The sequence below is a fragment of the Dermacentor andersoni genome, chromosome 1 (genome assembly GCF_023375885.2).
Source record: "Dermacentor andersoni chromosome 1, qqDerAnde1_hic_scaffold, whole genome shotgun sequence".
In the NCBI taxonomy this organism is placed as follows: domain Eukaryota; kingdom Metazoa; phylum Arthropoda; class Arachnida; order Ixodida; family Ixodidae; genus Dermacentor; species Dermacentor andersoni.
Window position 1 is genome coordinate 401,547,966 of NC_092814.1, and position 20,532 is coordinate 401,568,497.

The 20,532-nt window shown below is 48.4% G+C and overlaps 1 protein-coding gene across 1 annotated transcript; it reads right to left on the minus strand.

Annotated features, from left to right (window-relative positions):
- Positions 1–6,747: 6,747 nt before the first annotated feature.
- On the minus strand, positions 6,748–8,514 carry LOC126518663 (uncharacterized). The gene has a single exon (XM_050168435.2). It carries the CDS (start codon positions 8,512–8,514, stop codon positions 6,748–6,750), a length of 1,767 nt encoding a protein of 588 aa, XP_050024392.2.
- Between the last annotated feature and the right edge of the window lie 12,018 nt (positions 8,515–20,532).

Sequence of the window (20,532 nt, forward strand, 5' to 3'; positions counted from 1 at the left end):
CACCTCGCTCGCTGGGCCCTGCGACGCTGGGTACGACGCACCCATGCTGTATGTTCCGGGTGGAAGAATTCTGACGCTGCCGCTCTTCCTCGCTATCCACTCTTGCTAGAAGCCACCCGTGAGTCCCCCTGTGAGCGCACGTTGTCGTCTCTTGACTTTGACGCTATTGCTGCCGAATAACAGAATGACCCCTGGATTGCATCCCTTTTCGACATTATCTCGGATAGCAGAACAGTTGCAGCCTCTCGAACCCTCGAGCAGTTGCAGCCTCTCGAGCCAAGTTCCTCACTTTGCGATCCGTGATCAGCTCCTGTACCGCCGCAACTATACACCAGAGGGACGTACGTGGTTACTCGTCATTCTGAGAGCGTTGAGATCAGAGATCTGTTCCTCTTTCTACTCGCACCCCCAGTGTGGTCACGCCGGAGTATTCAAGACGTATGATCGACTTCGGCACCGCTACTAATGGAGTGGGATGTACACCTTCGTTCGGAACTTCGTCCGCTCTTGCCCGGAATGTCAGCAACGGAAATCGCCGCACCTTGCAGCCAGTGGTGTAGCCCGGGGCGGGGGGGAGGCTTATGGGGCTTCAGCCCCTCTACCGAAATTTTTTCGTGCTGTCATGCGCCGCCGACAAAAACAACCCCTGGCGCCGGAAATCATTCTAGTTATTGTCTAGAATGTCTTTTTCGCGCTCAAAATGACATTTAAGCACGAGCATTGCGAACTCAAGCTGGATTTCGTGGCAACGCCCATGCACCTGGAGTCGCATACCGCAAGGAGCCCGTCCGAGCACAAAGTTTTTGTCGCGTGGTTAGTGCCGCGCGGGGCACGAGCACGCAGGGACGGACTGAAACTTACCGCCTCTTGCTTGGACGAAAAGGGAATGACCCCTTCTTTATTGGGCACTGGTTACATTCGTCCCGTCATTCTGAAACTTTCTAACTTCAGCGACAGAACCGAGGTTCTTAGGAACGTTTCTAAACTCAAGGGCTCAAATTTCGTCATTAAAGAAGACTTCTCTTCTAGGGTTCGGCTAATTCGGAAAAAAATCTGGGACGCATCAGCCTCTTTTCGGGACAGAGGTTCTGTTGTGAAGTTGAGATATGATCATGCTTTCATTAACAAGGTTCGTTATAACTGGGATGACAGTTCAAACTCATTAGTAATGGCACCCGCTCAACGTGTTTCTTCTGAGTCTGGCCATTTGACTTTCGTACCATCCACTTCCTGAATTCATCCTGGTCGTTTTGAGAACCTTGTTGTCTTGAATATAAACGCTCGTAGTATTGTTAAAAATTTCTTGATTTATTGTCCCTTATATCTATTCACTCCCCCCATGCTATCGGCATCACAGACTTGGCTGCACAATGGTATTTACGAATCTGAGTTTACTCCACCCGGTTTTGTTGCCGTGCGCTTAGACAGGATTAGCGGTACTGGTGGTGGCGTGGCACTGCTTATCCGGTCGGACCTACGATTCTCAGTCTTGCCTTCTCCTCCAGAAACAGAATCTGTGTGGTGTAAAATTTACCTTCATAATCGGTGTATTGTGATTAGTGTTATATATCGTCCCCCCGGCTCTACTCTTGATGTTCTTCATGCTGTTGCAAATTTCATGAGTGAGATCAACATTGCTTCGTCGAGTTTTATCTGTATGGGTGACTTCAACGCTCCTGGCATCCACTGGCCATCATTGTCTGCAGTCGGTCGCGACACAGCTATTTGTAAAGAACTAATCAACATTTCCTCGTCCTTTGGTCTCACGCAGGTTGTTCCTAGTGCAACCAGATTAAATTCCGTCCTTGACTTAGTTTTTTTTAAGCGCTAACCTAGCCGAACGTGACTTTTCTTGCAAGGTAATTGATGGTATTTCAGACCATAAAGGCGTTTTAGTGTCACTCTCCTGTCCAATTTCTAAATCCCCCTACACGTTTACTAGTTTCCCTGATTTCACTCGTGCGGACAACTCCATTACTGATGCTTTATCTCATCATTTCGATACGTTTAGTGCACTTGCAGACAACCAGGACGTCAACTGCCTTGCTAATTACTTTGAGCGTCTTGTCAAATCATGTATCGAACGTTTTGTGCCCATTAAAACTAAGAAAAAAAATTCTAACATTCCATGGATGACTCGTGATATCTTGCATTTGTCCCGTCGCGTTCGAAGGTTAAGGCATTCCAGAAGAGGCACTGATCCCATGGCGTTGGATAGATTTGTTAAGGCAAAGAAAGAACTCAATCTTAAGTTGCAAAATGCCAAGGATTTCTTTTTTCTTGTTCGCCTGCACAATTTGTTAAGAACTAACCCACAAAAATTTTGGTCTTCTATTTTACCTCGCGATGCTTCCTCCACTTCTTTCAGAATAGATAATAACGTCACCAACGACCCGGCGGTGATTTCCGATGCATTCAACAAGTATTTCCAATTCGTGTTTGTTTCCGATAACAACTTTATCCCGACACTTACCAATATAGTTTGTTCTGAAGCAATCAGTGACGTTGAGATAAACTGCGAAGGCATCCTCAACCTTATATTAAACCTGGATGTTAAGAAATGCACCGGTCCGGACGGGTTACACAACGCGTTCCTTGTTCGTTATTCATTGTGGTCATCAAAATATCTGTCAGTCATATTCAGAAAGTCCTTATCATCCTCTACTGTACCTTCTTCATGGAAGTTAGCGAAAGTGCTCCCTCTTTATAAGTCTGGCGATAAGCAGTGTTTGTCGAACTACAGACCAATTTCACTGACGTCACAGTCATGCAAAATGTTGGAACACATCATTCATAAGCACATCACGCTCATTCTGGAATCAAATAATTTACTGTCTAATATGCAACATGGGTTTAGGCGCGGTTTTAGCACGTTAACGCAGCCAGTTGAGTTCACGCATGACATTTGATTTAACCTTGACGTAGGCAACCAGGTTGATGCCATTTTTATAGATTTCTCAAAGGCATTTGACACCGTTTCGCATTCTAAACTTATTGCTAAACTGAATGCTGTACTGAATAATCCTCATTTGGTTAACTGGATTTTAAGCTTTCTCTCATTTCGCTCCCAGTTCGTCTCTTACAGTTCGACTGACTCCGCTACTGTTGATGTGACATCAGGTGTGCCCCAAGGCTCCGTCCTTGGGCCGCTTCTTTTTTTATTATACATAAACGATTTGCCACTTCACTGCTCTTCTAACATCCGTCTCTATGCTGATGACTGCGTTCTATATGAAGTGATTAAATCTTCTAATGATCATTATCGCCTTCAAGAGTCGTTTTCTAGGTTTTGAGATTGGTGTAACACTTGGCAAATGAACATTAATTTCAATAAAACCTTTCTGATGTCTTTCTGCAACAAATCTTCCCCCTCCCTTTTCAGTTACTCGTTCAATGGCCGTACAGTAGATAAGGTTTCTAATTATAAGTATCTTGGTGTCATTTTTACGCATAGCATGTCATGGTCCAAGCACATTGATTACATATGCAGTAAAGCACTAAAAAAATTAGGTTACTTGAGGCGAACGCTCACCCGATCTCCTAAAGACACAAAGTTACTAATGTATAAATCTAATCCGCCCTGTTCTTGATTATGCATGTGTAGTTTGGAGTCCGCATAAGCAGTTAGAGATTAATAAACTAGAGGCTATACAGAAAAAAGCTGTGCGATTTATATGTCATCGTTACGATCGCGACTTTTCGCCCTCTTGAACACTTTCTTGCTTGAACCTAAACACGCTCTCTTCTCGTCGCCGTGTCGAATCATTAAAATTCTTGCATTGCTTTGTCAATTCTTTAGTTAGGCCCTCAAATGATAATTACATTAACTTCGCGCCGGGATCATCAACGAGAAGACATCATGACCTAAACTTGACACCCTACTACGCACGTACTAACATGTTCAAATTCAGCTTTTTTCCCCGCTCAATCGAAGACTGGAATTCATTACCTGGGTCCATTCGCTCATGCTCATCCCAAATTTTTGCAACCGCCATCCCAGATGCATAATCGTGCTCACCCATGCCCCTGGCAGCATTTGTATAACTTCTTGTGTATTTTTATTCCATCAGTGCTCTTTTGTAAAAGTGTTCACTTGTGTTTACCGCTGTATACTCCAATGCATTTTCTGTACAGTGCTCACGGAATGAAACGCGTCAATTTAGGGCTAAGTAATGCGCATACTTTCGCTTCAACCGGCTGCAGTTTGTGTCACATCGACGTAATTCTGGCGCGTACACTTACATCGGAGCCCTCGTCACCTTTGGTGACCAAATTCCTAGCGACATGACATTGTGCTCTCGCGTACTTTGCACATATGTAGGGTTGTACTAAATGCCCCGTGTCCTATTTCAATCCGTGAGCACTGTACCTTTTCTTAACCCACTCCTGCTATAGCGCAAATTGCGCTGCAGTATGTATAAATATATAAATAAATAAATAAATAAATAAACATATATAGAGATAGACACACATAGGTCACAGGGGGCGCCGCACTCTGGCGGCAGCCTAACAAACAGGGCTGAACTGTGGCGACATCTACATGTCCCCCTGTGAAGCACTGAAGGTTAGACGGGAGACTCAGGAAGCCAAACGCGTCAAAATTTTCACAAGTTCAAACGGCGCGGCGGAACAATAGGCCGGCCGTAACGTGTTCGTTTCACACTGTCACTGCGGTCCCTGACTGCAGGGGACTGTTGCACAGACTGTCCGAGGGGGACCGTTGATTCCACGATGTTGGCAGGCCGAGGTTCCTGACAGCGAAGTTGCTGCAGTGGTGGTGGTTCCTCTCCGGAGGCTGTAGGGCCAACAGACACTAGGTGACGCCGGTTGCGCTGTAGGGTGCCACCTCGCTCCGTTTCGACCACGTAGCTTCTTGGTCTTTGCCCCGGACTGAGGACCGTAGCCTGCACTTGTTCAGGTCGCACCCAGACACGCTGACCTGTTTGGAGTGGCGGTAAGTCTCGAGCTCCATGATGCCTGTTGTAGTTGTCGGTCTGCTTCTGCTTGTAAGCCATATCCTTGGCGACGATGTCTTTCATTGGGGGCCAGTTGGGACATAGCTGGCAGTCTTGCTTTGGGACTCTGGTTGTGAGTTGACGTCCCATCAACAGCTGGGCTGGACTAAAGCCGTTGACTCCTGGAGTATCCCGATAGCCGAGCAGAGCCAGATAAGGATCCTTTGACTTCCGAAACAGGTCCTTGATAGTACGCACCATCCTCTCCGCCTCTCCGTTCGATTGAGCATAGTGTGGACTGCTGGTCCTGTGGTTAAAGCCGTATGATGCTGCAAACGCCGCGAACTGTTGCGACGAGAACGGTGGGCCGTTGTCTGATCTGACTTCTTGCGGGATTCCATGGCGGGCAAAGATGAATTTGAGAGCGTCAATGACTTCCTGAGCTGTCGTGCTCCTCAGGGTCACCACCTCAGGAAACCTTGAGTAATAGTCCACCACCAGGATGAACGTCTGGCCGTTGAGGTGGAACAAGTACATTTCAAGCAATTCCCAGGGATGTCCAGGTAGGGCCGTGGAGAGCAGGGGCTCGGCAATGTTTACGCGGGTGGAAGCGCACTGTCCACAGTTGGCAACGAGAGAGGCAATGTCTGTCGAGATGCCGGGCCACGAAACTGACTCCCGAGCTAGGGCTTTGGTCCTGTTGATGCCCTGATGACCTTCATGCAACAGCGTCAAGACCGCTGGCCGAAGGGACGATGGGATGACTATCCGGGCGCCTTTCAGCAGAACACCATCGCAGACAGAGAGCTCATCTGCCACAGAGGCGTACTTTGAGAGATGCAGTGGTATCGTGGTCTTTTTAGGCCAACCATTCTGGCAGTAGGAAGCGAGGGCTTTGCACTCGCCATCGGGCTCTTGTGCCTGTCGCACGTCTTTAGGGCTTAGTGGCAAGACTTCCAACGTGCAGCCGACTACCTGTGCTGCGAAAAGTTCGATAGTGTCTAGAGAAGTGGGTGGCTTGTAGGTGATGCGCGACAACGTATCGGCTGTGGCTAGCAGCTTTCCTGGCACGTGGAGCATACGGAACTGGTATCGCATGGTCTTCAGCCGTAGTCTCTGAATACGAGGCGGCAACACGTCCAGTTTCATCTTGCCGAGAAGTGAAACGAGTAGCAGGTGGTCAGCCTCGACGTCGAAGGGGATGCCACGGACGAACTCGTCGAACCTTTGGATAGCCCACGTCGTTGCCAAAGCTTCTTTTTCAGTCTGGCTGTAACGCTGCTCGGTATCGGTCATTGACCTCGAAGCGAACGCGACTGGGCGGCGCTCTCCTGAGGGTTGCATCAGCAGCAAAACTGCGCCGAGTCCGAATGAGCTTGCGTCTGCAGACACCGTAGTGGCGTACGACGGGTGGTACTTGGCCATGCACCTATCTGACGTCAAGAGTTCCTTGATTCTCTCGAATGGTGCCTTTTGCTCGTGCTGCCACACCCAACTCGCAGACTTGTTCAGTAAGGCTCTGATGGGATTTGTGACGTCCGAGATGTGTGGCAAGAACCGGGCAGGATGATTCACCATTCCGAGCAGTCTTCTGATGCCAGCGACGTCCGTTGGAGATTCCATGGCTTTGACTGCTTCGACCTTGCCCGGATCTGGCCTGATGCCCTGTGCTTAGACGACAACTCCCGAGGAAGGAGACCTCGGGTACCCCAAAACGACACTTGTCCTGGTTCAATGTGATACCTGCTTTTGCATGGCGAGATAGCACCTGGCTCAGTCTGGCGTCACGTTCCTAGCGGGTGCGTCCAAAAACTAAAATATCGTCTATCATATTGGCGACTCCCTCTTGGCCCTCCAGGATTCTTGCCATCTGCTTTTGGAAGTACTCTGGTGCGGAGGGGATGCCAAAGGGGAGCCGGCAGAAGCAGTATCGGCCATATGGGGTGATGAATGTCGTAAGTTCTTGGGAGTCTTCAGAGAGCTTCACCTGGTGGAAGCTTGCGGTCGCGTCCAGCTTCGAAAAGACTGTTGCATCGCCGACGAGGCCAAGGACTTGCTCGAAAGTTGGTAGAATATGTCTTTCACGAAGGACGACCTTGTTCAGTTGTATCAAGTCGACGCAGAGGCGGTAGGAACCATCGCCTTTCCGGACGACGACAATACCCGAGCACCATGGTGTTGGCTTGTCGACCCTACGGATCACGCCTGCGCTTTCCAATTTGTCCAGATCGCGGTGGACGATCTCGAGCAGCGGGATGGGGATCCTGCGAGGTACGCTTAGCGAGAAAGGTACGGCATCGGGTTTCAACCGGATATTGTATTCGTCCTTGAGGGTGCCCAATCCATTGAAGAGCTCGGCGTGCAGCGTCGCTTTTGAAGTCTTGAGTTGATCAAGAAACCGAACTACTTGGAGGGCTTGGAGCGCTGGCAGTCCCAAAAGAGGCACAGTGAGAGACTGGATCACGTAGAGACGCTGACAGCTTGTTTTCCCTTGCCACTGAAGTCGTGCCACATACGAGCCCAGCACGCGCAGTGGCTGTCCTCCCGGGCCAGTGAGGAGAGTGTCGACTTGGTCGAGTTTGGCAGGCAAGGTAGGAAAGTCGCTGGGAACGGCAGATGCTTCGGCATCGGAGTCAAACTTGAACTGCGCTGTGTAGTCGTCAACGGTGACGTCGACGAACTTTGCCGAGGCGGGCGTCGCGACGGCGTTCAGGTGAACGGAGCTGAGCTTGTACTGCTTGAACTTCCGCGAGCGGCATACTTCGGCAAAGTGGCCTTTCTTTTTGCAGAAGTTGCAGGTGGAGCGACGGGCCGGGCAGTCTGAACGTCGATGAGGCGCGCGGCCGCAGAATTCACATGTGGACGGCTCGCGTGAGCGCTCTGCTTGCGGCTGCGGCGAATGAGGCTTAGCGCCGGAGCCACGGCGAGAGGGGAACTTGTTAGCTGTTGTGGCGCCGAGGTTGAGCTCGCGGGAGTACTCGGTTCGGTTCTGGGGCAACGCCTTTTCCCTGTCGGCGTCTTCGGATTGACGGGCTTGGGTCCAAGCGCCCTGTAGTGTCAACTTTGCGTTCCGGCACAGCTGGTCCGAGAGACGGGAGTCGCGGAGGCCGACGACGAAGCGGTCGCGTACGAGCCTTTCCTTGACAGCGGCAGACGGATCGTTACATCGCTTAGCCATCTTGCGCAGTTCTGCGTAGTACGTGTAGACGCTTTCGTCGGGCAGCTGAACACGTCTGTGGAACCGTGACGATTCGTAAAGCTCGTTTGCCGGGTGCACGAAGTGCTCGGTGAAGCGGGAGGCAACGGCTTGGTATGAAGCGAGCGACTGGGCGTCGAGCGAGAAAGTCTCGAGAAGCGGGCGGGCCTCCGGGCCCATGCAGTACAGTAGCGAGCGTACCTGCATGTCTTCCGACGCTTGCGTCAGTCCTGAAACCGCTGCGTAGTCTTCGCAGCGGCTGAGCCATGTCGCCCACGTTGGCGGGATCGCGAAGTCGAACGGTGCCGGTGGCTGGAAGTTGACGCCGTACAGTTTCGGCGGCTTGCCGGTCTCGAGGGACATCTTGGTGCCTTTCTCTGAGGTGAGGGCTAAGGCAGGGGGGCGTTATCCGGCCACTTCTGACACCATGTCGCGTGGTTAGTGCCCCGCGGGGCACGAGCACGCAGGGACGGACTGAAACGTACCGCCTCTTGCTTGGACGAAAAGGGAATGACCCCTTCTTTATTGGGCCCGAACATATATAGAGACAGACACACACAGGTCACAGGGGGCGCCACACTCTGGTGGCAGCCGAACAAACAGGGCTGAACTGTGGCGACCTCTACAGTTTTAAGGGCGTTTTTATGGTGAGTGGGCTCGTCACGGCATCTCTTGGAGGCCGCGTTACCTGCGTAGCGCATGGATTTCAATTCAGAAACTTTATGGGAATAAAGTTCTCAAACTTTTGGGGCAAAAGGTGCATTGACATTTCCAAAGTCGTGCTCTAGATTTTCAATTCCGTAACTTTGTAGGTTTAATGCTGTTATAAACATTTGACACCAAACGTGCATTGACTTTACTAAAGTACATCGGACATACAACGAGACAAGCCAAATCAACACATTATCAGACAAGTTGAAAAATCACCCAGCGAGGTCCGACGTGACGAAGCGTTGTGGTTGTTCATTTGTGCCGTCATGCCACACAGAAGAATATCAACATTTTTTTCCCCTGCACCAAAGCATCCATGTCAAGACACTAAAGCCAGCAAAAGCAACTACGTTGTTATTTATTTTTTCTACTTTGACTTTCTTGTTCTCGTTGCCCGCGGGCTGCCAGAGCCAGCCAGAAGGCATTCGTTTAAACGCAATAGCGTTAAGAAGCCCGTGTCGCAGAAAATCCAATCTCTTCGTTAGACATCGTGTCGGCAAAAAGATTTTGGGACCGCGCATACCAAGGCCCACCATGTGACGCAGGGAATTTACTGACATAATTGAATTTCTCAATAATGTGGAAAGTTGGGCGAGTTGGTGATTAACCCTCATAACTTGGTGGTGAAGCAGCGCACTGACAAGGACAGGGCGAAGACACAGAAGTGTCGTACAGCGAGTGTCCTGTATTCTTGGGCCCTATAACGTAAAATTATTCCAATATGTTTTTATTCCAATCTCCTGACGTCAAATTTGCGTAACTGCCCACGCAAGCACCGGGCGGTCACCCGCAAGTTTGTCTGAACAGACCAATGAAACGCCTTCCTCATTCATAGGCGGTCACTTTTGTTTGCTTGAAAAACAAATAACATTTCCTACACCGAGCGGCTTGTCTTATCTAATTGGCTGACAAGAGGCGAGGAGCACGCTCAAGGGGAGAGGGCTTTAATGGGGCCGACCCTGTGCAGTGAATATCGATAACCGGATGAAGAGGGTGGGGCCGGCGTCTGCGATTGGTCCGCTTTCCCTTACTTAGCTTGCGGTGGCTGGTGGCAAATCGCAGCGGCATGCAACGGAAGCTTAAGAATGAGGCTAAAACGGATCCTCCGCACAGAAGAGTAGGCAGAATGAAGTCGTAAACGTGCCGAAAGTGCTCGAAAACGTTACACGCTCAAGCGAAATGTTTTATTACACGAAAATAAACCCATGCTCTCCGGAAGACGCGAGTGCCCAGCGCCTGAGCGATCGCCAGCAGCCATCTTTTATTCCTTTCGGAACGGGGCAGCCTGCAACTTTTCAGACGAAAATTCAGTTTTATTCGGCATATTAATGCATCTTTAATCCTTACACCTCACTTTGACGCGGTGAGCACCCACCTCACCTGACAGGCAGGTGAGGTGGGTGTAGCCCGAAACCTTTTGAACTATAGCCGGAGGCTAATGGCGAAAAGGCATCGAATCACAAGTAACAATTTTTCTTTTTTCGGTCAAATTATGCATAATAAGTGTGTACAGATCATATCAGATGGGGAGCTATCGCGGTTTTCGTGACGTCGCGTGACGGACAGGGGAAGTGGGGGTAGTCCAAAAAAGGTTTTGACCAATCCCGGAGGGCTGATTACAGAGCTGGAATAGAAAAGTTTCGAATAGTTTTACGTTATAGCGCCCCTTGTGTGTCTTCGCCTTTACCATGTCAGTGCGCCGCTTCACCACCAAGGTATGATCAATTTCTCAAGCTAAAATACGGGGAAGAATCGTAAACTACGACTTACAGGCAACCTTCAGACATGATATCTCTCGGATTGTAATTTGACAATATGAGAAAACATAAGTATCTTACACGAAAACTCAAAGAAACCCCCTTTTCAGCTTTTCTACAATTCACAGACCGGCCGCGGCGTTCGCCATTTGTGCGCGTTAACGTGCGGGTGTCTCGGGGGTCACGGAACGGCGCGCTGGGTTCCTTGCAATGCCTCCAGCTGGCGCTCGCCTCCGCCGTATCGCGCCCCACGCAAGAGGCCGCGTTTCTATCACAGAGCCCGCCTTCGTGCATAGCGGTCGCGGCCAAAGTTTTCCGGTAAACATTAGGGTTACATACGCTCCAGTTGCCAGGAGGTGTAAGAAGCTGTCAGGGGTCTATGAATGCTACCGCGTTGCACTCCTAAAGGCGAAGCTTAAGCGTCCTGCAAATTTTTTCTAGTGTTGCCTCGACCACCGTGCGACGCACTTCAGTGCGGGTTTGGTTTTCTCTGGCCGGGTGGATTTACGCGTCGCAGGGTTTTGGACGCTTTTTGGCTAACAGACAAGAAAAAGGAACAATGGTCGCTCGCCGCAATCACTGTGGGTAGTCGACGGATTGCGACGCGTTCGCTTGAGCGCAACCTCTCCGGAAAGTCTTGTCTCGCCGGTGTAGGATACCGAGCCGTATGCGTATGGTTCCCTGTAGACCAAGCGCCTCACGTTTTCTTCGATATTCCTTCGGTAGCCACATTAGGTGCTCAAAGTAGGCATACGATTGTGGCCAACGTGCTTTCCTTTGCGTTTTCTCATTTAGGTGCTTCCGCCCCACAAAGAAAGAAAGGCATTGTTGCGGCGCAGGGAATTGGGGTATGGTGAAAGTTCGATTTTGTTACTTCTTTTGCGGAAAGTAATGGGCCATGGGACGCTTCAGTTGCCGGATTATCTTACTATATTATTCCAAGAGTAATTGTATGTACACTCCAGGCAACTTCCTGCCGTCGCACTCATGTTCCGTATGAAGTCCAAGGGCGATAACATCGTGACAGCGCGCCGCGTGCTGCATGTGGGAGTGAAAGCGTAGGGTGTGTGGGAAGGGGGGTGGCATGGCTCAGCCGATGACGGTGGCTCAGTCTTGCGTGTGCAAGGGAGAAAAGCGGGCGGGAAGCGCGCCGCCTTCCGTCACGCGCGATACGTAAATCAGGGGAAGGGGAGGGAGGAGGGTGGGACTTAGGATTCTGTGGTCTGTGAATCTGTGATTGCATAATATGTTTATTTGCCTTGTTTGACACATTATATACAGTGACTTTTTCCTTTGATACGTATATTTATTGGAGACATATTTAAATGTCTTGTTGCGGGGTTTTGTGCATACGTGCACGGAACTTTGTTTTCAGTGACACTTTTTTTGCCCTTTATCAAGCTGTATTTCCGCATTTGTATATTCTATTGTATCTTCGCATTTCTAACGTATGAGGGTGAGTCAAATGAAAGTGAGCCAACCCACCCCGCTCAATAATGGTTCGGTTCATTATCTGCGAGGCATGCGCGTAGTACACACGCATTTCTCAATTACAAAAGTGATACGCAGGTGTTAGGATGAATGTGCTTTAGTGCTCTCATACAATGGGTTCAACATGGTTGCTTGACATAATGGACGCTCCAAAAGTTGGACAGCGTGGTGTCGTGAGGTTTTTGACAGCTGAAGGTGTTTCCCGAAAAGATGCAATTCCTTTCTCAAGAGCGGACGCCAACTGCCTCCTCTCAAGTGTAATCCGAAAATCGACAAGAAAGCACTGGGACAATCCGGATAATCGCCACAGACGACTTCAGGGATTGGACCCTACCATGAAATTTAGGCTAGCACCGAAAATTCAACGCAGCCGTGCCAGTCTTCTGCACAGACTAAGGCTGGGGGTAGCGTTTACGCGCGGATACGTGTACCTCATGCGACGGGCCGAGTCTCCAGACTGTGAGTCGTGCAATGTGAATGAGACTATAGGTCATGTACTTTGTGACTGTACGTGGAAGAGCGTCAAAAGCTGAACAATGCCCTTACGCGTCGCGACAGCCCACCGTGGTCGGAGGACGTTATCTTAGGCCCTTGGCCAGACGTTCAATAGAGTTTCAAGGCCATCCAGGCGTTACTGAACTTTTTAAAAAGTGCGGGCCTGGACTGTAGGCTTTGAGCATGCCAAATTGCTTGCCATGTGTTTTACATCCTCCTTCTCTCGTCCTCATCACCTATCATGCGCCTCTTTCTTCCCTCTTTCTTGCCCTCTTGCCCTTCCCCCAACGCCAAGTAGCTGGCTAGAGGAATATACCTCAGGCTGACTTCTCTGCACTTCGTATCATTAGACTTCTCTCTCTCTCTCTCACCCAAAAAGAAATTAGTCGCCGTATGGCTGCCGTGTACGTTGAACATTGCATTTCATTGGCCACTGTGAAGCGTTGGAGCAAACGGTTCAAAGAAGGACGTGAAAATTAGAAAGACGATCCAAGACCGGGCCAAAGGCACCGTGCAATCACTCCCAACACATATGTAATGGTCGATGACCTGAGAACGGAGGATAAGCATCAATGAACTGGCAGAGCGTGTGTACATCAGTCACGGTTCATTTCAGAACATAATTCATGAAGATCTCGTTCATCGGCTCTTGTGTGCGCAATGATTGACCAAGGTTTTGAACCACCGCCAGAAGACGTAGAGGTTCGGTACTGTGTTGACTCACCTGATCCGGTACCACAATAAGGGTGACGACTTCCTATCTGCAATTGCGACCGAGGACGAATCATGGTACCGCTACTAGGAGCCTGAAACACGACGTCAAAGCTCAAAGTGAAAACATTCGAATTCACCACCCCCTAAGAAAGCAAAGGCCGTCATTTTTGCCGCAAAGGTATGATTTACTTTTTTTTCGATCGTCAAGAGCCATTACTGATCGTATTTGCCAAACTTGGAGAGACTATCAATCGTTTCCGATACTGTGAAACGTCAGATCGGCTGCGTGTCGAAATCAAGAACACACGACGGGGAAAAATGACGAATGGGGTCATCTTGCTCCGCGACAATGACCGTCCCCACGTCGCTGATGTGGCTAGCAGAAACTGGCAAAGTTCAAGTGCGAAATGGTGCAATGTCAGCCATACGACCCAGACCTCTTGCCTTGCGACTTCCACATTTTGGGGCAATTGAAAAAACAGCTCAAGGGTACCAGGTTCGCGTCGGACAAAGACGTGAAGGAGTCAGAGATTTTTTGAAGCAGGAACCGAAGCAGTTTTATGAGAAGGGAATCACGCAACTTGTTATTCAGTGGGACAAATGTCTAAATGCTCATGGAGACTACTTTTAAATAACGTACCCCATTTGTCATATATTCGCACTGGCTCACTGTCATTTGACTCGCCCTGGTATATTTTGTACAACTGCTGCTCTTTATATGTGTTTTCTGTTGCGACTATAATTTCGTTGCAATTACTCACAATACACGACCGGCGAGAGCTGCTCCTGCGCAATACGTTGGAACAAATGACAGCGCCATTGAGATTTTTCTCTGGCCGTTGCATATGTACAAAAATGTGACCAAGGTTCTTGAATGACAAAGTTTGATTAAAATATTTCTCCTCAATTTGTTGATTTCAGGGCCTTTACTTTTTTGATATCAGCGGCATGCATTGCTTTGCTGGTTTGGAACTTATATAGCTCTAAAGTTTGTGTGATATTTTTTTACTTACGCAATCAACAAAAAACACGGAAACATTGATATCACCTATTTTTCGCACAATTTTTGGGACATACGAGTATATTCTTTTATGGAAAAATACACATATTACTTGTCTTGACAGTGCGCAACGTTCAAGAATTCGTTTTCAGCGTATTTGGCAATGGCTACGCAGTTATTATTCATGTATTTGATCGCCTGACAAATTTTATAAGGCGGAAGCCGAGCTGGAACGTGAACCCCCGCCTCCCAACGAAATTTCTGGCTACGCCACTGCTCCTAGCCGGTGAACTCCAGCCATTGATCTCAAAATATTTATCGTGTTGGTTTATATGGTCAACTTCCTTTGTCTACGTCCGGCAACCGGTGGATTGTAGTTGCCGTCGACCACTTAACATGCTAAGCAGGGACTGCTGCCCTCCCAGCTGCACAGGAAATCGTCACTTTTATACTGCGCTGTTTTGTGCTTTGTCATGTAGGGCCTCATGAACTCCTCAGTGACCGAGGCCGCGCCTTCCTGTCTGAAGTCGTTTAAAAATTGCTTGCTGAATTCGCGATTGTTCATCTCACATGCACTGCCTATCACCCGCAAACCAAAGGTGCCACGGAACGCTTTAATCGCACCCTTGGTGACATGCTCTCTATGTACGTAGCATCCGACGACTCCAATTGGGACCGAGTTCTTCCCTTCGTCACCTGCGCCTACAATACCGCAACGCAAGCCACTACCTGTTTCTCCCCCTTCTATCTTCTTTTTGGCCGTCATCTTTCTCATACAACCGAGACCATTCTGCCCTACTACCAAGACCCATCCGAATGCCTGCCAATCTTGGACGCCGCAAGACAAGCTTAACAATGTCGTCATCTGGCCCACCGGTTCACTTCGGACGATCAGAACAACCAACAAACCTGCGAGTGCCTCAACAGAAAGTATTTGCAAAAGAAGCCTCCAACGCAAAGATTGGTTACCGTTAACTTGCCGGGAACGATCGTTGTCAGCAGTGAGATAGGCGAACGTCTAGCGGCGACGTTCGAGCGTCGTGCAGCACCGTCGATTGATTGCTGTCCACCGGTGCTCACTGCACGCGCGAGCTGTACAATGCGCGCTGGGAATGCATAAGGTGTGCTGCCAGCGCTCGATATGCTTTCCCACAACACAGCTCCGCGCTGCTTTTCGATTCTCGTGATATGTTGCAATCAATAATTCCTAAGACAGTGTTAAGAGACGGCAAAAATAAAGAAAAGGAAAAACATACGAGAAGGTAGGCACAGCAGCTTGTGAACCCTCTCCTAATACCTCTACCCACGTCTGTTTGTAAATGTGTGTGTGTGTATGTTTTCTTGCGTTTGTCTAATTTTTTTTATTTCCCATATTTCCCACGAACTCCTGGCCCTCCCCTAGGCGAGGCCTTTGGCCCTCCCCACCAACTCGCAGGGCACACAATAAAGTTATTTCCTCCTCCTCCACATTTCCTTATATTTGAGATTTTCTTAGTTTTCGCATTTGCCTGTGAATATGTGCCTGCTTCCACACGTGTTTGCGCTTGCTCTTATATCTGTCCTTTTATTTTCTATTAGAATTTGTATTGGAAGTTTTTTTTTCAGCAATGTCTTTTTATACATTTTCATTAACCCATCTCATTCGAAGCACCAACTCCTGTAAACTGCAGCGCTGGCTTCTTCCATGTCATTAAAGCCTTTCTCACTGGTCTACCTCGTCTTCTCTATCTGCCTACTTTCTGTGTATTCTGTCTTTGCTTCTTGCGTTGTTGCCGCGATGTGATTAACCAACTTGCTCAAAACAAATTTTGATTCCCTATGAGAACAGAAAGGTTTACAGATACATTTTCTTAAAAGCGTCACATGGTTTGCAGAGTAAATTTGCCTCTTACCTCTGTTCATGTTTGTGCATCAGTGCATGCGGCAGCTTGCCAGAAGTGCGTATGGAAGGGTGCCGTATTGTGAAACAGCACCTTCCTATGTTGTTGCAATTTCACGCTTCCAGTCTTAATAATCAGACGGTTTCGCTGTCCATCACACACGCTGTTACAAATTTTCAACACGAATAGCATTGTGCAGTGGGGTGTCATTTCCTGTCTGACGCTTTCATCGTTACAAAGGCATTTTTCAGTGAATGGAGCCCAGCAAAGCAGTGGACTTAGAGCCTTTGCAACTTTCACCATTTATTACTTCACCAATGTCATTATCTGAATCTGGCCGTCGCTATGCCGACGGCTTATGAATTAAAAAAAATTGCCTCAGTAGTACACATTCAACTTTACCTATAATTTTTTAGTACAAACGATGCTAGCAGAGCTATTCAGGGTGAATAACTGCCGGATCCGTTCTTATCCTAGCAAACATTGCTTCATAATATGCCAGTTTGGCTTTCTTTATATCAGCGTTTAATTGATTGCGATATTTTTTAAATTCTTTGAACAAGTCACCGTCTTAGCATTTTATGAATTTGTGGAACATATTATTTTTCTTCTTGATGCGTTTTAGTAAGGCGGTGTCAATCCAGGGCTTTTTAATCTTCCGATTGCCTTTCTTATACTCTATCAGTGGAAATGCATCATTGTAGCAACTAAGAAAGACCCGAAGAAAAACCTCATACGCAGAATTTGCATCCTGCTGTAAGTACACATTTGACCAGTCAGCCCGCTCAATTAAAGACTGAAAATAGCTTAACAAGGAGTCATTCACCACCCTATGTTCAAGCCTGCTGCGTTTATAGTTCGTGGTTAGGGTGTGTTGTGTGGCAAAGAATATAGGCAGATAGTCACTGATGTCGCATGATAATGCCCCTGCTTTGAAATCTGCTCCATTCAGGTTTGAAACACATATATCTATAGAAGTAGAACTTTGTGAAGTAATTCGGGTTGGCATAGACATAGAATTTTCGCACCCATAAGAGGATAAGAGATTCATCAAGTCACGCGCACAAGAGTCGTCGGCCAACGTGTCGATGTTTACATCTCCCAAGAGAAAGAACTGCTTATTAGTATTAATACAATAGAATATTACATTTTCTAAATGCTGTAGGGAAATGCCGCTTGTATCCATTCGGTGGTCTGTACAGATCAGCAATTAAAAACGTGCTGGTTTCCACCGTTAGGCACTCCATATACCTATTCATAACTGTGCACTCATCAACAATATGATATGCATACTTTCGCTGTAGATAAATAATCAGGCCACCAACTCTACCGATTCTGTCTAATCGTAATGGCATGTAATCAGTAAAACAAGGGGAAGGCTCATCTTTGCTTAACCTTGTTTCTGTGAACATGAATGCGTCAAAATTAACTTGCAGGGACTTTAGCCAAATGTCCAGCTCATCTTGTTTGTTCCTCATGCTACGAGCATTTAAGTGTAATAAGGAAAAACATGGGTGTAAATCGCGACGATTTGATTTTAGTGTGGACGACTCAGTAATGAAAGAGGCTGAGTTGAGCATCATACTGATTAAATGAAAAACCCGGACCAACACAATGACGTCTAAGATTATTGGATGCGGGCGATATCTTCTTTGTTTGCAATTCGAATGGCATCGGTCTGTTCATCTTTCCGTGCCAAAATTTTACCCGAGCTGACCCAGACCTATTTCCCTCCGGCCTTTTTCTTTTCAGCAAGGGCAGCACCAAGAAGTTGCTTGTTATGTCGTGTTAAGTGCTCATTCACGTAAATGGTAGTGATGCATGTGCCCTTATATCCCACATCTTCAGATGACAGCTTCTTTTTGTTGACTCGGCAAGGAACGTGTTGCGCTTGGTTCGCGATATGAACCGTACAACGATGTTCTTATCCTCTCTGCGGGCCGTGGGCACCCGGTGGCAAATGTCGATATCAGTATCAGTTACCTCTTCACCCACAAGTTCACCGATCTTTTTTATCACTGAGGTCGAGTCGAGCTCCTCTGGCACACCCCTGATTTCCAGGTTATTACTTCGCTGATATTGTTCGAGCTCGTCCACTTTCTTTTCAAGTCTCTCGTTTTCCGCTTTGAGATGTTGATTCTGAGCTGTTAACGCTTTTATTTCTTCATGTAACGCCTTGATGTCACCAGTAATTGGCTTAACTTCATCACAGGTGTCGCTACAGAAGCGCAGACCACCTTTTATTTCTCTCATTTCAGCCCGCATTTCCCTGCGGAAGTCTGAAAACGCACTTGCGAGTTCCTTTTCTTTCTTTGACATCGTGTGCCCACGTTGAAAAGCAGTCAAAATGCAAAATATATATTTTCTTGGTTGTCTGGCTGCAGTGCAGCAAGCAAGGTAATTACTATAACGTGTCAAGGTCGTTTGTTCTTACCTGTAACGATATACAGGATCACTTAGTCGCCCTGCTTGCTGGGTGCACTGCTGCCGGACTGAAGAGCGAAGCAGAGATTCCGGGCTTATGTAGGCAGCCGGGCACTCTGCTCTGTCAGCGTAGGCAAGACGAGGATGCGCAGTAGGATGCACGGGCGTCACGCTGAGCAAAGGGCACAGGCAGCCTACGTCTTTGATGGCCAGCCGTAGCGTTGATCCAAGGCCCCAGGAAACGTGTGGCTGTAACGATATACAGGATCACTTAGTCGCCCTGCTCGCTGGGTGCACTGCTGCCGGACTTGAGAGGTCACGGGAGAATGGTTGCCTGCTGTGAGCCCACCGGCAAAATTTTGGTAGCCCTAATAAGGGCTGTTCTTTCGTTAATGAGAAGCTGTTATGCATCGTCAAGTGGCTCAATGCCGGACAGCTCGCAGTCAAAGTAGCTTTCTTCAGTGTCATCTTCACCGATTTGGATGATGATAGGTTGGATGTGGTCACTCCCAGACGTGTCAAGCCTGAACTTTGCCTCCAGGTCCATCACGTGGTGAATGTTCTTCCTCCAGTCTTCCGCCGTTACGTGCTTGATTTTTCCCCAAGGCGTCTTCGACCATGGACAGCTTGAAGCTTCTCTTGTCCGCAGCGATGCCGTAGTTCACCTTTGCCCACACAAGCTTGATAGGATTAAATTTACAAAGTGCCGGCAGCGGAAGCTGAACTTGGAATCTAATGAGCCCATGAAAAGTTGCAACTACGAGGTTTGTTAGAAAAGTATACGGCCTTTTTTTTTTGTAAGCGCCTGATGGATATTAAACAAGCGCGATTGCATCAGCCGACCTTGAACCTTCGTGCACATACCCGAATTTTTTCCCGCCTGCCGATAGCGTCAGTCACTGGGACTTTGAGGTAGTGCGTACTGCTCTCCTAGGTTTTTTATTGCAAGGAAAATGGTGAAGCGACTGGAGCAGCGCTGCTGCATCAAATTTTGCCAGAAACTGGGCGACAGCCAAGTGGAAACCATTCGGAAGATTCAGACGGCTTTCGGTGACGATGCCAAGAGCCGCACATGGTACAACCGGTCTAAAGACGACCGCATATCGGTGGAGAGCTAGCCACGCTCCGGTCGGCCATCAACATACCGAAATGACCAGGTCATTGCCGAAGTGAACGCTGTGGTGATGCGGCACCGTCGTGTGACTATCCGAGATATTGCGGAAGAGGGGGACATCAGCACTTTTTCTGCACATTCCACTATGATCGAAGATTTGGCCTTGAAGAGAGTTGCGGCGAAATTCGTGTCGAAGCTGCTCACGGTGGAGCAAAAGCAACTTCGTGTTGAAGTCTCACAGGACATGCTGGATTCCACAAACAGTGATCCCGACTTCATGAACACCATAATCACTGGTGACGAGTCTTGGGCGTGCGGGTACGACCAGGAAACCAAGTCCCAGTCGTCACAGTGGAAGCATTCCACGTCACCAAGACCAAAGAAGGCCCACCAAGTGCGCAGCAACGTCAAAGTGATGCTGACTGCTTTCCTTGACTCCCGTGGTGTGGTACACAACGAGTACGCACCACAGGGTCAAACAATGGCCAGAGAATACTACAGGGATGTCCTCCATTGCCTACGTGATCCTGTGCAGCGCACGAGGCCGGAGTTGTGCTCAACAGGAAATTGGCGCATCCATCACAACGCTCTTGCCTATTCCTCGCACTTGAATCATGCATGTTTGGCGAAACATCAGACTCCTGTAGTTCAACAGGCTCCTTGCTCTCCTGATATAGCCCCTTGCGACTTCTGCCTGTTTCCCAAAATTAAAAGGTCATTGAAAGGAGCGCGATTTCAGACAAGAGAGGACACTTTGGCTGCAACGACAGCTGAACTAAATTCCATTCTTAAAGA

Coding starts and splice junctions, on each gene's coding strand:
- LOC126518663 (XM_050168435.2), bottom strand. CDS start 8,514: ATGTCCCTCGAGACCGGCAAGCCGCCGAAACTGTACGGCGTCAACTTC.